The sequence below is a fragment of the Nematolebias whitei genome, chromosome 12 (genome assembly GCF_014905685.2).
Source record: "Nematolebias whitei isolate Nwh7 chromosome 12, NemWhi1, whole genome shotgun sequence".
Taxonomy (NCBI): domain Eukaryota; kingdom Metazoa; phylum Chordata; class Actinopteri; order Cyprinodontiformes; family Rivulidae; genus Nematolebias; species Nematolebias whitei.
The window spans coordinates 25283604-25305535 of NC_056509.1; the positions used below are offsets into that span (position 1 = coordinate 25283604).

General features: G+C 41.2%; 2 protein-coding genes across 2 annotated transcripts in view; one reads left to right on the forward strand and one right to left on the reverse strand.

The window, feature by feature from the left end:
- LOC119418479 (1-phosphatidylinositol 4,5-bisphosphate phosphodiesterase beta-4) overlaps positions 1-21443 on the forward strand; it is a 44398-nt gene extending 22955 nt beyond the window's left edge. Inside the window, exons 17-37 of the mRNA XM_037685768.1 lie at positions 2661-2818; positions 5611-5697; positions 5797-5941; positions 6073-6157; positions 7745-7869; positions 10285-10336; positions 10757-10859; positions 11032-11196; positions 12279-12483; positions 12939-13027; positions 13115-13271; positions 13356-13405; positions 15028-15093; positions 15601-15716; positions 17610-17685; positions 17766-17941; positions 18088-18189; positions 18276-18333; positions 18413-18499; positions 18756-18792; positions 20630-21443. Coding sequence (XP_037541696.1) covers positions 2661-2818; positions 5611-5697; positions 5797-5941; positions 6073-6157; positions 7745-7869; positions 10285-10336; positions 10757-10859; positions 11032-11196; positions 12279-12483; positions 12939-13027; positions 13115-13271; positions 13356-13405; positions 15028-15093; positions 15601-15716; positions 17610-17685; positions 17766-17941; positions 18088-18189; positions 18276-18333; positions 18413-18499; positions 18756-18792; positions 20630-20706 — 2216 coding nt within the window. The 3' untranslated portion in view covers positions 20707-21443. The remainder of the gene's footprint in view (positions 1-2660; positions 2819-5610; positions 5698-5796; positions 5942-6072; positions 6158-7744; positions 7870-10284; positions 10337-10756; positions 10860-11031; positions 11197-12278; positions 12484-12938; positions 13028-13114; positions 13272-13355; positions 13406-15027; positions 15094-15600; positions 15717-17609; positions 17686-17765; positions 17942-18087; positions 18190-18275; positions 18334-18412; positions 18500-18755; positions 18793-20629) is intronic.
- The window catches only part of fermt1 (FERM domain containing kindlin 1), a gene marked incomplete at its 5' end in the record, with an annotated part of 928370 nt that overhangs the window by 420109 nt on the left and 486329 nt on the right, over positions 1-21932 (reverse strand).

Genomic DNA, 21932 nt, shown 5'->3' on the forward strand with positions numbered 1-21932 from the left:
AAGTTAAGTCAGGTCCTCTGGACAGATTCTTCTTGTTGAAATGTTTCCTCTTTTATACAAGACTTTAAAAGCATAATCCTTATGGGCTGCTTTTCAGTCAGAATTTGAGACACGTTTTGTTTTCTTGACAACAAAACATAAATATTCAATTGAAAACACTTTTATTGTACACTACTCCATAATAAATTGCAGCCTATAAGCCCAGAGAATATAAAAAGCAAACATATGTTAAAAAAACATGTCAGAGACTAGACTGCAAATACTGTGATGATGCAATCAAGATGCTAACTGAATATCTCATTAAGATGTAAACTTCCCAAAAAGTTTCATTTTAAGTATCAAATAAATTCAGATTAATTTGGTTGTGAATTATATACATAAATTAATTAAATAGTAATCTGCGTGAGCTGAAATTAGAACTAGTTTATTTTAGATATGATCTGGTTAGATCAACATTAGTTTATTGATAACAAAACATCGTATGGAGGAGCTATTGTGTGTGTATGGCAGTACACTGCCATATCTTATATTTCTAAAGGTTGTATAGAAAACAGTGTGATTGGCTGAATGGTACCTGGGAGTGGGCTGGAAGGATGAGGCTGTTTATCCTGCAGTCAACACTCACGTATGTAATGTTGACATCCTCTGCAACATCACAACTCACCACATTGTCCTGCTGCTTACACAGAGACACAGGAAGCTTTCTCGTGTTATTCTGCTAAATCACTTGGATTACTGTAGATAAAATTTATGTTGAAATTTCCTTCAAATTATCTTTCAGTTTTGTCTTCATACCTGACTTATACCACATTCAGTGGTGCTTGAATGTTTGTGAAGCCTTTAGAATTTTCTATATTTCTGCATCATTATGACCTAAAACATCTTCAGAGTGTCACACAAGTCCTAAAAGTAGATAAAGAGAATACATTTAAACAAATGAGATAAAAATATTATACTTGCTCATTTATTTATTGAGGAAAATGATCCAATATTACATATTTGTGAGTGGTAAAAGTATGTGAACCTCCAGGATTAGCTGTTAATTTGAGGGTGAAATTAGAGTGAGGTGTCTTCAATCAAAGTGATGATGATCAGGTGTGAGTGGACACCCTGTTTGATTTAAAGAACAGGATCTATCAAAGTCTGATCTTCACAACATGTGTGTGGAAGTGGATCATGGCACGAACAAAGGAGATTTTTGAGGAACTCAGAAAAAGAGTTGTTGATGCTCATCAGGCTGGAAAATGTTACAAAACCATCTCTGAATAGTTTGGACTCCACCAATCCACAGTCAGACAGATTGTGGACAAATGGAGGAAATTCAGGACCATTGTTGTCCTCCCCAGGAGTGGTGGACCAACAAAGATCAACCCAAGAGCAAGGAGTGGAATAGTCGGCGAGGTCACAAAGGAGCTCAGGGTAACTTGGGTCTCTTGTAAATGAGTCCCTGAGGCTCAGTGGGATTAATCTGTCTAAATGAAGGTTGAATGAATGAACTTCTAACAACTGAAGGCTTCTCTGACATTGACTAACATTAATGTTCATGAGTCCACCATCAGGAGAACTCTGAACAACAGTGGTGGTCATGGCAGGGTTGAAGGAGAAAGACACTGATCTCCAAAAAGAAGATTGCTGCTCGTCTGCAGTTTGATAAAGATCATGTGGACGAGCCAGAAAACTGTTGGAAGAATGTTTTGTGAACAAATGAGACCAGAATAGAACTTTGTAGTTTAAATGAAAAGTGTTCTGTTTGGAGAAATGAAAACTCTGAGTTCCTGCATCAGAACCTTATCCCATCTGTGAAAAATGGTGGTGGTTGTATCATGGTTTGGGTCCGTTTTGCTGTATCTGGGCCAGGACGTCTTGCCATCATTGATGGAACAATGAATTCTGAATCATATCAGAGAATTCTGAAGGAAAATGTCACAACATCTGTCCATGAACTGAATCTGAAGAGAAGGTGGGTCATGCAGCAACACAATGACCCCCAGCACACAAGTTGTTCTACCAAAGAATGTTCAAGAAGAATAAAGTTCATGTTTTGGAATGGCCAAGTCAAAGTTCTGACTTTAATCCAATCCAGATGTTGTGGAAGGACCTGAAGCAGCAGTTGATGTGAGGAAACCACCAACATCCAGAGTTGAAGCTGTTCTGTAGAGGAATGGACTAAAATTCCTCCAGGCTGGTGACCAGGACTGATCAACAGTTACTGAAACATTTAGTAGTTATTGATGCACAGGGGGTCACACCAGATACTGAAATCAAAGGTTCACATACTTTTACCACTCACAAATATGTTATACTGGATAATTTTTCTCTATAAATAAATGAGGAAGTATATTTTGTCTCATTAATTTAACCGGGTTCTCTTTATCTACTTTTAGAACTTGTGTGAAAATCTGATGATGTTTAATAAATTTATGCAGAAATATAGAAAATTCTTCAGGGTTCAAACTTTCAAACACCACTGTATATAAACAGTTTGTATCAGTATGTAACAGTATATAAACTGTAAATTAATTGATGTGTAAAATGGTAAATTACATTTTGTACATTAGAAGTTTTAACTGGCCTCATCAAGTTTTGTATAAAACAAAACAAAAACTGCTTAAATGACTTGATTGATTGGTATTAATATTAAAAAAAACAATGTGTTTCAGTGAGTGTCGGAGAAAAGGAAGCTGAGGAAAAGGATTTGAATTCAGAGGCTCCCAGCAGTCTGTCAGAAGCAGCAAGTGAGAAAGAGACCAACAGTGTTTCCCAGAGTAACGCCGTCAGCTCCGGGAGAGAAGAAGAACGAAGTAACAGCATCAAGAAGGTAGGTTCACACTTTCACCACCAACTCTGCTCCAAAAGACCAAAAACTGTTTGTTCACTCAAACACCTTGATGAGAACGTCTCCACCCCAAAGACAAGAAGAACTTTTAAAGAACCCATACATCCTCTGACTTTATTTCCTCTTAATTTTATAATTTGGTAATTGTGGGTGCTAGAAAAGGCTCCATCCTTGTGAAACGTTTTAGAAGGTTTTGCTAACGCATCTTGAAGAAAACCTTTAGGCGTTGTTCTGATCTTCTGGCTGTAGCTGATGAACAGGTGGTGATAACGCACCATTAAGCTGGAGCCAACCACCATAAAGCAAGATGTCAGCAGAGTCATCTGCCTCTTTGGGCTTCTTTAACTTTGTTTCTGTGAGAGGAACTGAGTCCTCTGTGGTAACAATGCTGTTCTTGTGTGTGCCAATGCACTTTTACCTTTCATTTATCCAATCCTTCCAGGTAGGATCTCACAGGACTGTGACTGTTGACAGCTTGCTTCATCCATCACACTTCTAAAAACAGTGTTTTCAGAACAAAAGGTTTTCAGTTTCCTAGCATGACTTGCAGACTCTTGCAGTCTTATCACTTGTTGCCGACTCAAACCTGTCAATTTAGTTTTTGTCCAGTCCAAAGTGCTAGAGTTGCGTTTTGACACAAGAACGTGAGATTTTTAATGACAGGAAACATCTGCAGCTACATCCCCAAATGACCAGGTGTAAAAACTGTTCAGATGATAACTACTGTATTTTCCGGACTCTGTCTCTTCAGAGTATAGGTCGCATTAGTCAAAAAATGCCTCATGAAGAGGAATAAAAAACATATATAAGTCGCATTTATTTAGAAGTGTATTTCACAAAGTGCAAGAACAGACATTTAATCTGAAATAACACATAGAACCAGCAGCGGACTGTCCATCGGGAGCGCTGGGACATTTCCCGGTGGCCTGGCCCGTTCAGTGGTCTCCGAGGGACTGGACTAAAGGCTCAGTTCAGGTTTAATTATTTTTAAATAAACAAGCCCAGGCTCGCTCAGGTCTCATTGAAGCTGCACTGTAGTGATGGGGAAAGACAGACACCTCCCCCCGCCCCTTCCCTTCTTTTACTGAGTCTGTGTCTGTCACAGCAGAGACACACAAGTTGCAGCCAACGAGTCTGACAAGCAGGTTACCATCCTCGGTGTTGCTTCTGAACATCTCCAACTCCTGAGGAAGATGGTGGAGGGGTGGCAAAAGAGGAACAAAATATAGTTGTCAAAAGCCTAGAGGGCCCTCTTTCAGCTGCAACATAACAGCACGTTTACTCTTTGGTTCATGTCAATATGAATGAACATTTAACGTGTCGGTCAAAAATTGCGTCATGAATAGGGGAAAAACGTATATAAGTCTCTTCGGACTAAACGTCGCAGGACTGGCCAAACCATGAAAAAAGTGTAACTTAAAGTCCGTAAAATATGGTAGTTATTTTATGAACTGGTCCAAATCTGCCTAGCTTCATTTCAAAAGTGCGCTCCGGTAGATTAATTCGTAAATATCGGTGCAGCTGCCAAGGTGGGTGCACAGCAGGTAGGGGGGGGGGGGGCAATGAAGTACTGCGTATGACCTAGAATACAGTTTCTTATTACAGTGCCATAAATGCGGGTTATGATTCTGAAAATCAGCTGCACAAAACATCCACACAGCTCACTGATCACTTGATCCTTAAGACACAGGATTCAGTGAGACTGCCTCAGAGAAATCCGACTACTTTCATCACGTTTTAGTCTCCAGCTAAACTCCAGCTGTCGCAGCTCAGTGAGGCTCCACCTTTAGGTTTTCACCTTCACAGCCTGCTCTGGACCCAGAGCTCATTGCTCCACACTAAGCAGTTTTTATTTGTTTGTGATTCTATAAACTGAGACACCAAACAAACGTTTCATATTATACACTTCTCTAAACTGCTTCATCTTCACATTTGGGAAAACGTACTCGTTTATTTGTTGGTGTTTTTGTTTTTTTAATCTGGTAATTGCCGTGAAAAAGCCAACATATTTTATAAACAATTTGTTAGAGGGTTCTGTCGAGGTGAAATTAATTAGGCTTGAAAACACTTGTGCAACTTTCCACTTATTGAAATTTAACAAAGATAAGCATATGTTCTCTAAACGTTATTTAAATTTAAATTGTCTTCTTCCTTTTTGGGTCACTGGTGCCCATATCCAGCCATCACTGTGCAAGAGGCAGTCTGGACAGGTCTCCAGTCCATCACTGGGACACATGGAGATAAACGAGACAAACAACCATTCACTCTCTCACTCTCACCTAGGGACAATTTAGAGTTACCAATCAGACTAACATGCATGTTTTTAGTCTGTGGGAGGAAACCGGAGTACCCACACATGCATGGAGAGAACATGAAAACTCCAGCCAGAAAGGCCCCTCAGCCGGGATTCGCTCCAGCGACCTTCTCATTGAGAGGCGACAGCAACACCAACTGCGCCACCGTGCCGCCCTTAAATTTGAATTTAACATATTTAAAATTGTCAGCTTTGTTAGAACACAGTTTTAGTCCTGAAGCCACAAACTTTGATCCATTTGTTCCAAAATCATTCGTCAGCCAGAAAAAGGCTTTAGGTCAAAAGCTGGTGGTGCTAATCCTCCACTCAGGTGCAGCTGACGGAGTAAATCAGATGAACAGATGTATTTCTGGTCATTTTACTAAATGACTTAGTTATCTCAAATCTTTGACGTCAGAGGAGATTATATTTGTGACAGAACTGTTCATAATGAGACATGCTGTGGTTTGTCTTTTTCCAGGTAGCTGATGATGAAATGACAGAGATGTCTGAAGCCACAGATGCCACAGATACCTCTGAGGCATCGGATCAAGACAATAACAAGAAGGTGAGTCCCTGACAGCCACACCGTCTTACCGCCACATACTAAATACTCAATGTGTGTGTGTTTATAACACGCGTGTGTTTGTGTGTTTCGCCTGTACAGGCTGGGGACGTAGCAGAGGACTCTGAGGAGGCTCTAATAGCTTCTTACCAATACGAGTCTGCCACCACCAACATCCACCCGTATCTCTCAGCCATGGTCAACTATGCACAGCCCATCAAGTTCCAGGGTTTCGATGTGGCGGAGGGTGAGAGACCTCATCAAGTTTTTTTTATGTTCTTCATCTATTAAGCAGTTTTGCATGGATTATTAAAATTCACTTTTACATTTATAGATGTGGCAACAAATGTATCTTCTTCTTTTTATCTTGTTTTTTAGAAAAAAATATCCATCATAACATGTCATCCTTTAACGAGTCGGTTGGCCTGGGTTATCTGAAGACTAATGCCATCGAGTTCGTCAAGTATCCTCTGCGCTGCTGTGAACTTTGAGTTGTTACAGATTTATATTATGTTTTATTATGTCGTTATTATCAAGAGAGGTTTTTATTTATTTATTTATTTATTATGTGCAATTTTGCCCACTTTAGCAAGTGGTGTGATTTAACTGAGGAAAATAAAAATGTGATGTTTCTGCATTAAAACAACAACAACAACAGCAAAAAAACGGAGTAGATCATCACGTTGTAATCATTGTGTGAATGTTTACCAAGCATTCACACCACTGAGATCCATTGTTCTTCTGTATGTTTTTCAGCATCTTTTTTGTTTCACAATTTTTGTGCTATTTCAACAAATCATATCTCAAAACGTTCAGCTCGTTCAGGAGAAGGGTGCATACTTTTGGTATTGGTGCAACTTTAACTTTTTGAAATATTTATCCTTTTCTGACGTTTTTTTTTTCTCAAAGAAAATAACGTGAGCTCATTTTTCCTCCTTCAAATCTTTAGATGTGTTTACAACCTTTTACTGCTCCTTTCACTTGTTGTTCTGGTTCAGCTTCCTTCTGCAAAGTTAAACTTTTTTTTGCAGCTAATTTTAGCTGTTTTTTCAGCTGTTTTGTGCTATTTTCATATTCTTTCTGCTAACTACAACATTTTTGTGCTTCTTCTAACTTCTTTTTACTAATTTCAGCTTGTTATGCTCCATTCTGCTTATTTCTGCAACTTTCAACATTTTCTGCTATTTCAGCTACTATTTAGCTGTTTTATGCTAATTTATGCTTTTTCAGCTAATTCCACTGTTTTGTGTTCATTTCTGCTTCTTTCAGCCTAATATGGCAACATTGAGCTTTCTCCACTTCCTTCTGCTAGTTTAAGCTTGTTCTAAATTTTAGCTAACTATAATTTCTTAGATAATTTCAGCTGTTTTCATATAAATTCAAGTTTTTGTGTTAATTTTTGTGACTTCAGTCTAATTAACTTATTTCTACTCATTTGAGCTTGTTGTGCTCCTTTCAGCTTATTTCTGCTTTTTCAGCTGCTAATTAGCTGGTTTTGGTGCTAAATTTAGCCTTTTCAGCTAATTCTACATTGTTTAAGCTCATTTCAGCTCAGTCCACTTCCTTCTGGTAGTTTAAGCTTCTTTCTGCCTTTTAAGCTACTTTTCGGCTTTTTAAAGCTAATTTCAGCTGTTTTTCTGCAACTTCAGCAATAAGCATTCACACTGCATTTTCGCAGGAAATGCAATTTCTCTAGTTCACGATTTATTATTGTCACAATCACAATTCTCCAAATGGAAGGTTCTGAACGGACCTCTTGTTAACGAACACCCTGAGTCAGCTCCTACAGCTGATGGTTGTCGGCCATTTTGATTTCTACTTCAGTTAGAGAAAAATGTTGTTTTGAACTCAGCGTGCTGTTAACGTGTAGCTCGGTCAAAGGCTCACCGTCTCTGCAGTGGGACAGCTTGACCCAAGCTGTTCACACTAAAAATAACTCCACAGTCTGTTTGATTCAGAAACGCTCAACACTCCATCCCCACACACACACATGCTCGAATACGCATGCTACTCCTCTCTTGTTTTGAAATTTCCCTGAGCATCAGTGCAGCTACAACAAGCGTCAGATGAGCCGTATCTACCCCAAAGGAGGCAGGGTGGACTCCAGTAATTACATGCCTCAGATCTTCTGGAACGCAGGCTGCCAGATGGTCTCACTCAACTTCCAGACCCCAGGTACCGCAGCACGCAACACGGGACTCCTGACCTTAAACACATGCAACTGCTGCACGTGCAGCAAATACAGTACATGCATGTAAGCCTTCAAATTTAGAAAAGAGACTTTGGGTCTCGTGCTGGGTTTATCTTAGGAGGACACTAACCAACAACCAAACCAGCTGGTGTTCCAGCTTCTCCAGAAGCTAATTGTCTTGAGTTAGTGGCAGACTTGTTTCTTGACTTTCCTCTTGACCTTTGATCATCCTAAAGAGTAAAAAAAAATAGTCCTTTCACCTTGTTTGTCGTATAAAATGATCAAATGCAGTTTTCACTGTAGGGAATCTAGTTTCTCCTGGAACTGTGATGTAAGGGTCAGTCCTCTACAGATATCCTGCGCCATCTTAAAACTTATCAGAAAGTTAAATATTTTCTGCCCAGGTCTAAATAAAATAGGAAAAATGACAAAGAGTATGGAGTCATTTGTTTACAGAGTTTGTTCCCGATTCCGTTGTATGAAATATTTAATTCTCAAAGTACTTCCTCAAATAAGCTGCTTGCTTTTCTTATTTATTGATTTTGTTTAAATGCATGTAGTTTTGTTTTTGAGTGGACTATTATAAAAACCTAAAGTAGACAGATTGAAAGCAGTAAGTCAAATTAATGCATTATTTTATAACAGAGTATGGGATGAAAGGGAGTGGTGGCGCAGAGGTTAGAGAAGGTGGGCCTGTGATCAGAAGATCGCCGGTTCAAGCCCCGGCACCGACAACATCAAAAATGTGGGTGGGTAGGTGAAGCACCCACACCTGCCCCCACCCTCATTCGTCCCACTCTGGGCCCTTGATTAAGGCCCTTAACCCCCACCATCTGCTCCTCCGGGTGTCCTAGATAGCAGCTCTCTGCTCCACACAGAGGGCTGTGGCAGCTCGGTGTCTGTGGTTGCGTCAGGAAGGACATCCGAAGTAAAAATAACTGCCAAGTCTTTGTGCAACTTAGTTCGCTGTGGCGACACCTGAAGAAGGGAGCAGCCGAAAGAAGAAGAAAAAAAAAGTATGGTATGAAATAATTAATTTTAATAGTCATTCTTTCCACTAAGGAACACTAGGAGGTCGTAAAGTTACAGGGAGCTTATCGAAGCATTTAAAACTATTCTGACAAATCAACAAAACAATTTGAAGGATTTTCAGGCTTTGTAGTGAACAATTGTGTTTATTGACTGTACTAAAAAATAAATTAACTAAAAGCATGAACGATAATAAATGTGCGGTTGATTTATTTTTTTTCCCCTTCAGAGGGTTAAGTATTGTAAATGATTCAGTTTCCTTTATGTTGCACGTGTGTCGATTAGAGCTGTCATTTCTAATGCGAAGCCTGGCCCGACCCGGATTAGCGCCGGATCGGTCCATAATAATGTGTTTAATGTGCGGGCCAGGCTGGTGTCGGGCTTTTGATTGTGTCAGCGGACGCGCGCGGCTGACGATCCAATTACATGGCAACATGGTTTGCCATACAATCACCAGCCGCACGCAGCCATTTGACTGCGCTGACCGGCCTTGAAAGGGTAAAAAAAAAGTTCAGTTAAGGCAGCGACGTTCATTCAGCCGCTGCACTCAGCAGCTGCGTGCAGCCAACGACCCAACCAACTGAGATCCCAAAATGTCCAACATGTCAAAGCAGGGTCCATGTCTGAATAATGCAGAATGCAGGCAGTAGCAGGGATTTAATGCGCTTAGACAGCCTTGAAAGGACAAACACCCCCTCAGCTCCGATCTTCTGCCTCCCTTAGTTGTTCACATCCACCGACTGTTAATAACTATAAAAGCAGTCAAAGCTTAATTAAAAACGTTGGGGGGTTTCTGACCTGTAATTACTGTTAATTCGTCCCGTGGGGTTTGGAAATGATGGCTGTGGGCTGGGGCCGGGTTGGATTTTTTGGGTTCGAATGCAACTCTAGTGTAGATGGTCCAACTAATATGCTGCTTTATTATTTTACTCTAAAACAATTTACTAAATGGAGCTCATAATACATTAAAGACTTGAACCCTGGGATTAATAACTCACAAACCTGTTTTCTCAAGAGTTTCCTGCTCTTCATCTTTTGTATATGTGTGCACACACACACTCACACACTTGAAGTGTAAGTGATGCCTGTTGATGAGCAGCTGCAGCCCCGTGTCCTGAGGCACAACGGACTCCACCATATGGCCCTGTGTGTGTGTGTGCGTGCGTGCGTGCGTGTGTGTCATGTGGAAGGCTCGGGGCATTTTCCCTCAGAAACTGGAAACTGTTTTAGAGGAAGAAGTTTCAGAGCGAGCATGAAAAGCCTCTGTAAAACATTTACCATTAAGCTGTGTGTTGTTGTATTTAAGCTGTGATGTGATTTAAATGTCAAACATAATAAATACTTCTTACTCTTCTTCGTTTCTGTCTCAGATCTGGCCATGCAGTTGAACCAAGGAAAGTTCGAGTACAACGGCTCGTGCGGGTGAGAGCAGCTCCTCACTCTTCCTCCCCCGCTCTGAGACTCATCAATTACAACTTGTCGCATCTCATTACTTACTGCCCGTAGCTACTATCTGCCCCGTGGGCCATTGAAGTGTTTGAAAATGGACGCTGTCGTCAGTCATCTCTGCATTCATTTATTTCTTCTTCTCCCCATCGTTGTCTTTCTCTCTTAACTCTGTCCTTGAGGGCAGGGATTTTACTGCTAATGCTGGAAATCTTGTAAATGGAGAGACCAAGGCAACTCTCATTAGTAATGGTTTTTACAGAGAATCTTCCTTTACAAGATCCTCCTTTGACTATTTGATTATTATAGAAAGGATTAAAAGAAACATCCATATTTGGCTGATTTTACCCCCAGATTGCTGTTTTATTCTGTAATATTTCCTCTTGTGTGCGTCAGGTACCTGCTGAAACCGGACTTCATGCGACGATCAGACAGGACGTTTGACCCTTTCTCAGAGACGCCGGTGGATGGCGTCATTGCAGCAACCTGCAGTGTACAGGTCTGGTCTCGTTACACTTTGAACATCTAGGAACATGAGTTATTAATTAAACCAAGCATCATAAGAACAGAGGAGCATCATCAGTTTTTAGCACGTGGATAATACAAATAGTTAATTATACGATGTCTGTGTGGTTGTAAAATTATTAATAATGGGTTTCGGCTCATTTTAGGTTTTCTCAGGACAGTTTCTGTCTGACAAGAAAATTGGCACATATGTTGAAGTCGACATGTACGGACTGCCGACTGATACCATCAGGAAGGAGTTTCGCACACGTATGGTGATGAACAACGGGCTAAATCCTGCCTACAATGAGGAGCCCTTCGTTTTCAGAAAGGTACCAAGAAGGAGATACATTGCTACAATAAGTTTAAATATGCAAATAAAAATGAATTACAAATAGATGTTAAGAAGCTACATTAACAAAAATGGAAAAAGCGATCAAAAGAATGGAGTATAAGGCTGGTGTAGTAATGGTATAAAGGAGAAAAGTGAACGAAAAGGAGAAACATCGAATGGGAATCCTGGAAAAAAAAAACTGCTGCAGTAATTTGTGCAAGAAGGGACAGAACAGGTACTCTGGAGTAGTTTGTGTTTGAGCACAGAGAGGAAGAAAGGAGAGAGAAAGACCGAAAAGAAAATCACTAAAATGAGGAAAAAAGAAAATAATTAGGGGTGGAGGAGAGAAATAAAAAGAGAGAATGTGCTAGTGATAGTGCTGCTCTCAGCAGAATGAGAAGTCTCTCAGCCATGACTGTGACTCCAGCTTCCTAACACACACCATCCATCACAACCTGCCGCAGTGCTGCTTCACACACACACACACACACACACACAGATCCAGATACATAAAATTACACTGCGCTATCAAAGAAGGGCATCGTAACCAGAGCTGCTGGCAAGACTCTCGTCTCACACACACACTCCTGCAAATCCTGCTGCACAGTCACAGAGCATACACACTGCTGTCAAGATGAGTCAGGGACAACAATGCACCTCAGCACACACACACACATCTTGAAGGCTTTGAAAGTGTAAGCATACACACACGACGCCTCCACCCATTCATCTCCAGCGTGAATTCTTCATCCTTATCTCTTACCTTCCACTTCCTCTCTGTATTAATTAGCCTCCTCTTTATGTTTAGTTATCTCCTCAGACAAAGCCAGGTAAACACTTCTCCTGAGAGGAGTAGAGTTTTCTAACATCTGTGCATGCATAAGATCGTCATGGACGAGATGCACACGCACGGTGGAGAAGACCTCGACAGCGTTCGCATACACGCTTATCGTCTCCTGATGGTTTCAGCTTAGTCAGCTTGATGACCTGTTTCATTTTCAGCTTTGTTTACCAAATAATTAAATAGCTGATTCTTTTCTCCCCCCACCTACCTTTTTTCTCCACATCCCTCCCTTGTAGGTAATCTTACCGGACCTGGCAGTGCTACGCATCGCCGTCTACGACGACAACAACAAACTGATCGGGCAGCGCATTCTGCCTCTGGACGGCCTGCAGGCTGGCTACCGGCACATCTCCCTGAGGAACGAAGGCAACAAACCCCTGTCATTACCCACCGTCTTCTGCCAAATCATCCTCAAGACCTACGTACCTGACGGCTTCGGAGGTGACACACACACACGCATAATTACACACAGTTAAAGCCTGGTGTTGCCTGTTAGTGACAAACATTTTTCTGCTCTTAGACGAGTCGTGTCTGATAATAAACTAGTTTCTGTAGCCTGCAGGGAGGAGAGAGTAGAAGTAAAAAGCATAGCGTCCTTTTTCTGCCTTGGGTGGGTTAGTTTTAACATTTGCAGTAATGGCACGGCACAAACGATGATGACAGTAAATCTGCAGACAGTTCAGTACAGGCACGAGCATACAAATGAGCTGGACAATTTGAGTTGCCATTAAATAAAGCCAAGAGGCTTGCAGCAAGGAGCCATTACTGTGAACATTAGCTTTCCTCTGAAAGATCTCTCTTTCTGACACAGCTCCTTTTACACTTAAACCCATGAAGACATTTTAGTTATTTTTACTGCTGTGTTTCACTAATGCTGTGTACTTGCTGTGCTGCAGCTATCGTGGATGCTTTATCAGACCCAAAGAAGTTTTTGACCATAGCAGAGAAGAGAGCTGACCAGATGAAGGCCCTGGGGATCGACACGGTACACATGACGACCAGTACACGAAAAACACGAACCCGTCTTCTTACACAAACATCCTGAATAAAAGTCGTCCTCTTTCTGCGGTAGAATGACATAGCAGATGTTCCCAGTGGAAGCTCGAAGAACGACAAGAAGGGAAAAGGGAAAGGAGACACAATGAAAGTCAGTGTGACACAACAAGCCAGCTCAGAAATAGCTCAGACCTCCAACTCCATCAACAACAACACAACAGAAATCAAGAAGGGTAAAAACTGATAACAAACCTATTTAACAGATTCATGCTGTGTCTAAGATTAACGGCCTAACTTCTTTCTTATTGCTCCTTTAGATACCGCACTTGTGCCTAATGTTAGCATTGATGACCTAAAGCAAATGAAGGTTTGTACTGATGTTTTTCTCAGAGTTTACTTAAATAAAGAGTTTCATTCTGACAGGATTGATGTAGTAGTGGGTATTCTGAGCAGGGTCAGGATTCAAGTGCATCACTGCTGTTTGAAAACAACTCCCAATATCAAAATTATGTAGCAGTGAAACATTTCTAAAGGAGTTTTGAACTGCGATCACTTTTGCATTGTACAGTAGTCCCTCGTTTATCGCGGGGGTTACGTTCCGCCCCTCCCCCGCACGCAATAAGTAAACAACCATGAAGTAGGAACGTTATATTTATTTTAGTATTTATACATATTTTAAAGCTGTATAAACCCTTCCCACATTCTTGCAATGTTCTAAACTCAAACCTACGTCATTTTAACAACATACATATATGTACTGTACAGTAGCTACTGCAAAGTTTTATATGGGTACTAACCAGCTGGAAGTCTGGTTCTGGTCCAGTTCTGATCGGCTCTCTGCAGCCCTTGAGCATCAAGATGCTTTTAGAAAGAGACGGGCCTTCAGAGACCCAGCACAAAACCACACAATGATCCCGATCGAGTCCAAACCAGGATGAAAAAAAGTCCGGGTGAGCTCCGGAGAAAACTGGACCCTCAAGCAATGCCCCCCGCTGGAGAGGCGTCATGGGCCAGCAGGCAGCTCTCAGATTGATCGATGAGGCTGTACGTAGTTCTGGTCCAGTTCCTGGTTGGTTCCATACGGCTCTCTGCATCCACTGAGCGATGTGTGAAGTATCACTATGAATAAGGACCGAACCTTTTTGGATTGGATCAAAACTCCCTCAATTTCAGCAGAAAGCAACAGCTGGAAGCACTGTTGAGGCTTCTGGGTAATGCAGTCCTTTTGACAGGCGATACAGTGTAGGCTTATTAAGAGAAAACTACAAAATGGCCACACCTGTCTGAAGTTTTTATTTTTTCGTTAAATTGTTACTGTATCCCATACGGTCCCAATCACGTGAGTAATATTAAAGTTGACAATTGTGTCGTGTACAAATTTTTTTTCTTGTGTACAATCTTACTTTGAAAAACCGCTAAGTGCGAGATCACAAATGTCGAACTGCGAAGTAGCGAGGGACTGCTGTACACAATTTCCAGCAGAACTAATATGAAAAGCCCTTTGCTGCACTGAAAGTGCTACAGCTTTGCAAATAACTGCAGAGTTGTGTATAACCACACAACATGAAACTGATGGAAGTGTAAAGGTTTAAGAAATGGTGTTCGCATGAATGGTTACGACATTTTTGAGGTTGAAGATGGTTTTTAAGACTGCTGCAATCTGACCAGGACCAGACCCCGTTACTTAATGGATCCAGTCAGAATTAAACTCGTTTTCTCTAAGCTGAGCTTGTTCAAATAGTTATCTACAGCAGGTAAGATATTGTTTATAACTGTTCCACTGAACCCCACTTTAAAGATCAAGAGTATCACTATAAGTTTTTAAAAATTATCATGTTACATTATATAAATTTATTTAAAAAATAATAATAATAGGTTGCCCTCATAATGATCTGATGAGTTTAGACCAACAGTCCAAGCAGAAGTAACTGTTGCCTACAGACAGCTGCTCCTCTCAACATGCCCAAACCTCTGTCTCTCCCACTGCAGACCTATCTTAAGCTGATAAAGAAGCAACAGAAGGAGATCAACACTTTAAAGAAGAAACACTCAAAGGTAGGTGGTTTTCTGAGAGCATGTTGGTAATGCAAAGAGGCTGACGGTCATTGATGCTCTGGAGACCAGAGACAAGGGGAGCGCTGCAGCCTTTCATCGCCCGCTGCCCACTGCTTCATCTTTTATTAGTCTGCACACAGGAACACAATCAGTCCATAACACATACACACATTAGACACACAATTAATGTTTTTCAATAAATTACACTTGCTAAAATTCTCCTTTGACAAGCCTCACCATAGCGACTACGCTGCAGAGCCTCATTAATTATCCCAATATTAGGTTTTATTACATAACACGTGAATATTAACACTATCAGATACATCTGTTCACCGAATAACTCTTTATGTCGCTCGGACAACACTAACAAAACAATTTAGTTGAATTATTACCTGTAGATTTTTGTTTTTTACTCATTATCTCATTCCAGTTTTGTTTGGTAGAACTGCACTCGTGCAGAAAAAATGTGTAACGGATTACTTTTCTATTCTGTTTCTTACTCAACAGGATCAAAATTCAATGCAGAAAGCTCACTGCACCCAGGTGGACAAGCTGGTGTCAATGCACGAAAAGGAGAAGACGACGCTGGAGAAGCTCGTAGAGAAAGCCATCAAGAAACGAGGGTAAAATTCATGGAGTCGGTTATCTGAAGGGAAATCAACGAGTAAAAACAGATGAAACTTTATTCGTTTTGTCGTAACTTTATGACCAATCTAGAGTTTGTTTGGTGCATGTGTTAGCAAAATATTACATGAACCACTGGACAGATTTTAATTAAAATAATTGTTGGAGGCACATCTAGTAAGTTTCTTTCAGCTGCTCCCTTCAAGGGTCGCCACAGTGAGCAAACTCGCATGGAAGATTTGGCAATTTGTTTTACGCCAGATGGAACCTGGGCTCGAACCTGCAACTTCGGGATTGCAAGACCGCGGCACTGACCACTGATCTACCGCAGCCCATTGGAGGCACATTTACAACTGATTAAATTTAGAAGAACCATTACAGACACTAAAATGGCTGTAACTCTGTCATTTTTACAGATACTGAGCTACAAGTTGGTGTGGTAGTAGCTGAGAATCATCACTTGACATTTTTTAGAGCTTGTTCAATGTTCTCTTTTGGATTTGGCCAAAACAACTCCTTCATTATTCAACAAATGTTGACCTTAGTGTAAAACTCTGGCAGGAAAGGGGAAAGGCAAAATTAATTCCATCGATGAATGTTAGACTTTTACTTTGTGTTTTGTTTGTATTTAATTATTTTTAAGTACTTTGAGTACACAACTGCACAGAAGACCGTTGGAGTCAGCCCCCCACCATCACAGACATCTACACCTCCAGATGCAGGAAGAGGGCCACCTGCATCATGAAGGACCCCACTCACCCAGCACACACACTTTTTGCCCTGCTCCCCTCAGGCTTGAGGAGCATTAAGTGTAGAATCACTAGACTGAGGAACAGCTTCTACCCTGAGGCCGTTAGACTCATGAATCCTTAACCAGGATAATCACTGTAATGCCACTTTAATTGGTGATGTGTGACTTATCTGTGCTGCTGATGATTCATACTGCTGATCTCATGCTGCTGTATTCATTCATACCCATCTGCTCACCACAGACTCATGTTCGGGCTGCTGTTGTTATGCCATATTCATCCATCCATCCATCCATTATCTTTACCCGTTTGTTCCATTTTGGGTCACGGGGGTCGCTGGTGCCCATGTCCAGCAATCACTGTGCGAGGGGCGGGGTACACCCTGGACAGGTCGCAAGTCCATCACAGGGACACATAGAGACAAACGAGACAAACAACCATTCACTCTCTCACTCACACCTAGGGACAATTTAGAGTTACCAATCAGTCTAACATGCATGTTTTTGGTCTGTGGGAGGAAACCGGAGTACCCGGAGAAAACCCACGCATGCACGGAGAGAACATGCAAACTCCACCCAGAAAGGCCCCTGGACCGGGGTTTGAACCAGGGACCTGCTCGCTGAGAGGCAGCAGCTCTACCAGTTGCGCCACCGTGCTGCCCGTTATGCCATATTGTTTTACATTATTAGTGTTTAGTGTATATCTTAAATTCTTGTATACCGTTTCTTTTTTATACTTTATATTTTCTATTTTTGGTGTAACTGGGACCCTGTGTACATAATTTCATTCCACCTCATGTACCACATGTGATGCGATTGACAATAAAACTTGACTTGAACTTGAGTAGTAAGAGTCTTACCTGCTCCAGACAGAAGTAAGAGTGGAGATACCCATCAGTGTTTGTAAAATGGCTGCTCCTTCCATTCTTGGAGTGGTGTAAAAGTTGATGACGCAGCATTCACTCAAAACTTAAAAAGTTATTGACGTCCGAGATGTTTTAATTTTTGCTACAACTTGTTGACTTTGTCGTTTAGGTTTAAGCTAGCTTAGCTGCAGAGCGGTGGCACACTGAGAAAACAGTCCCTCAGTTTCTGTTTGGTCTCTGACTGTCACTTGTCCTTTTATCTGTGGTTTATTTGACAGTGAGAACAACTGCCAAGAGCTGAAAAAGGAGACGGAAGATAAGATCCAAATGCTAGTTGGCAACCATAAAGCAAAGGTACAGAAGCACCCGTGCTACAATGCTACCGACTGTGTGGGTTGCATGTGGAGGGAACGACAACATCTGTGTTTGTGCAGATAAAGGACATCACGGCGCAGCACACTAAAGAATGGTCGGAGCTGATCAGCAGCCACAGCAGTGAGGAGCAGGAGGTGAAGGACAGCCATGTGACCCAGCAGTGTGAGCAGCTCAAGAAGCTCCTAACATCCGTCCAGGAGCAGCAGACCATACAGCTCAAAGTCATCCATGAAAGGTGACACACACTTTACACTCGTACGCAAACGTAAAGGCTGATTATCGCAGGAGATCAAACATGAAGCACCAGCGATGCAGGTGTTTTACTGCTGCCATAGAAGCTGGATTGTTAGTAAAGTTTCTGCTGCTTGTTTTGCTGCTCAGGCAGAGCAAAGAAATGCGTGCTAACCAAGCTAAGACGTCCATGGAAAACAGTAAAGCCATCAGCCAGGACAAGACCATCAAAAACAAGGCGGAGCGAGAGAGGTGGGTCGCAGCTGAGGGTGTTAGTCGGAGGCGGGAACAGGAAGCAGGCTTGTTTTCCTCACGCTGTGATTGTTTTGGTCGTTCAGGAGAGTGCGAGAGTTGAACAGCAGCAACACCAAGAAGTTCCTGGATGAGAGGAAGAGGGTAGGTTCTCATGTTACCCAGCTGGAGGTTTTATTTTGTATGTCTGACTCGATGCAAATGTTTGTGTCTTGGTTTACAGCTGGCCATGAAGCATCAGAAGGAGATGGAGCAGCTGGAGAAAAATCAGAGAGAGCAGCTGGAGAAACTGGAGAAGCACAACGAGCAGGTAAAGCACGAGAAGGAAAGAGAATTAGACTGATTATTAAAGAAACTCCAGTTAAAACATATGAGTTCACAGAATAATGGCAGCTGTTTGAATTTTAGCTCAACACAAATATTTTGTGTATTTAAAGTGTTAACAGACGTGTTTGTGAGGTCATGTCCCATCTTTGCTTTTTGTTTCACCATGTGTCACAGTAGCTGTACATGTCTAACATGTATGCACGTTTTGGTTTTAATATGATTTGCTTTTTCCGGCACAGCTTTTGAAATCACATCATGCAAACAAACAGGTTCAAGGTAGGCATCTTCATCTTCGTCATCTCTACCTCTGATACCAGTTTTGTGTCAGTGCATTTAGTGACTACTTGTGATTTTTTTCTATTCTGTGTCACCACTTGTTTCAATATTACCATATTTTTCACCCTATAAGTCATGCTTTTTTTACATAATTAAAATGCCCTGCGACTGATACGCTGAAGCAACTTATTTATGTTTTTTTCCATATTTATAAACCAATTTTTGGTTGAGATATGACCGTTTTCAATCATTCTGAACAAAAATATTGAACACCACCATTTTCAGCCGCTAGATGGCACTCGAGTAGTATGGCATGCCGTTGTGTCATGTATTAGGTAAAAGTGGCTATTATTGACACAATCGGCTTGCCTACCACCTTCTTCCAGCTCGCTTGGAGCAAACAGCTAATTTGACCATTGAAGTGCATTTATTAAGTAAAAGTTCAACATACACTTTGCAATAATGTCGAGCAAACAAATACCGTATTTTTCGGCCTATAAGTCACAGTTTTTTGCATAATTTACATGCCCTGCGGCTTATAGGCCAAAGCGACATATTTATGGATTTTTTTTTCCATATTTATAAACCATTTTGTGGCTGAGATTTGACAGTTTTCATTCATTCTGCCTGAAAAAAAAAATTGAGCAGTACCACTTTCAGCCACTTGATGGCAGCAGAGTAGTAATAGGAATATGGCATGCTGTTGTAACATGCAATAGGTAATCGTGGCTATAATGACTAATTCAAAAAAGTTCAAGACAAAAATAAATGGATTTTATTTATTATACTTTATACTTTATTGTTTGTTTTTTTCTTGAACTTTTTGAATTTACCATGTCCTGAATGACTGAGAATCTTCACCAGATATTAATGACTCAATCGGCCTGCCATAATCTCCCCACCTTCGTTCTGCTTACTGCTTGGAACCGTCAAATCAGCTGCACCGCCCGGCGAAATGCAGCTGATTTGACCATTAAAGTGCATTTATTAAGCAAAGGTTAGACTGAGACACAGCTTTGCTATAATTTTGAGCAAACAAGTACCATATTTTTTGGCCTCTAAGTCACAGTTTTTTGTATAATTTACATGCCCTGCCACTTATAGGCCAAAACGACATGTTTATGGATTTTTTTCCATATTTATAAACCATTTTTTGGCTGAGATAAAATCCTCCCGTGCATGTTCTCGTGGCCGCCATTTGGTAGCCAGTCATTTTTTGGCACAACACCGGTCCACATTTCCAGGTTTTCAGCAGTGACGTGTAATAGATGCAACATATTTATGGATTTTTCCACTTTATTAGACATATTTGGACTGATGCGACTTATAGGGCGGAGCAACGTTTACTGTGCAAAATACGGTACCTAAGCTTTCTGACAAACCTGGTACAGTTAGCCTCTCTGTGCTACAGTTTTAACTAAAACAGGCAAGCAGCTCCTGACAGGGCTATCTTTAAGATATCGCACGTTTTTCTTTAAAACATAGTGATCTCTTTTTTTTCTTTGGTTCATTCTTTTTTTGTAAGTCTGCAGCTTGTGCGGGCATCATGAGCGCCAGCTAGCATCTTGATTCATTTATCACCATGACTCACCAGAAGCAGCCATCTCACTCCAGCCCACAGTCATTTACATTCATAGCATGAAACAGTGTCCATCTGCCCACACCTGGTGACAATCATCACTCCAACTAAGCATGACATAAACAGATTTATTTCATCGTGGTAAACCGACAAACAAACTCCTGTTCGGTTGCAAACGTCTAACTGGACTCGTGAACAAACTGGGAAATGAAATATTACATTTATACATTTGTTCATTTGTCTGATGTCTCCGTTAAGGCCAAGGACATCCAGCAGATGGTGAAGTTGGAGGAGGAGATGGACCGCAGACCTGCCACGGTGGTCTGAGCAACTGAGACCGAGTCACAACCCCAGACACATCACACAGGTGCAGAAACAGGAAAACATGCCAGCCTCACTGTCCGACCAGTACTCTACCTAAGTTTCACACCGAAGCCCCGCCTCCTTCTCCTTTGTTGTGCTTCGTGTCTCCTGCACTTTTACCCCACCTCCCACCGTCAGACAACTGAGCCATTGCTGCGTATCGATGTTTCACCTGGGGCTGAACCACTGACGGGGACAGGAAGCGTTACCTCATAGACAACGAAACCCAACACTCTTCTGCTGTACGTAGATCTTCATCGTCATCATCTGCATTTTAAAGACAATAAAAGCTTCAGCTGTTGGTGGAAACAAGCACACTCATTCATCTGATAAATCGCCTTCTTATTTTTGTATCCGATAAACTCACAGACGCAGCATAAGAGTAGACTTGTTGTCACTTCAGCACAAAGGAGTACACTTTATGAAACACACTGAACACAACAGTCCTGTCCTGAGCACGCACTTTGTGATAGGTCGTCAAGAGGTACGGGAAATGTAGCAGTGCACTACTAGATCTGTTTTAATCAAAAATGTATGAAAAACCACGGAAGCTACTTAATGACGGAGTGGGAACCCCTGTTCAACATCAGCATTAGCTTCAGTGAAACTCTAAAAGAATCTCCGCTAACGTTACATGTCCTTGTTTTTTGACTCGTTTCTTTATGGCATTGTGTTTTCTTTTTGTTTTAACCAAACGTCCAAGAGATGGTGCAATAGCTGGGACACTTCTGAAAGTTACATAAAAAGACTTGTTCTCAGTCGAGTTTCCACGAGTAAAGGTTTTTAACACGGCTTTCTACACACCTAGCTTTGGGCCTCACAATCATATGTACTATGCAAAAGAAGAATAGTCATTTCTAAATTCCCTTAAAGTAAAAAAAAAAGAAAAATCAATATCAAATCTTTAAGCTGACACAGTGACCAAAACAAAAAGTGGAGGAAGTAACCAAAATGTATTTTTTATGTTTTTAACATAATAGCACCATTACTTTACCCAAAAGCAATAACAAAAATTATTTTTTCTAAATGTTGGAATAACAAAAGTCGTCTCGATATCCTGATGCATGCTCAATAATCCAGGTAGACACGTGTAACAAAGTTGAGTCAGGTCCTCTGGACGGATTCTTCTTGTTTAAACATTTAGTCTTTTATCCAAAAGACTTCAGTTCAATCTGAGGAGCTGCAGCTAACTCAGTCT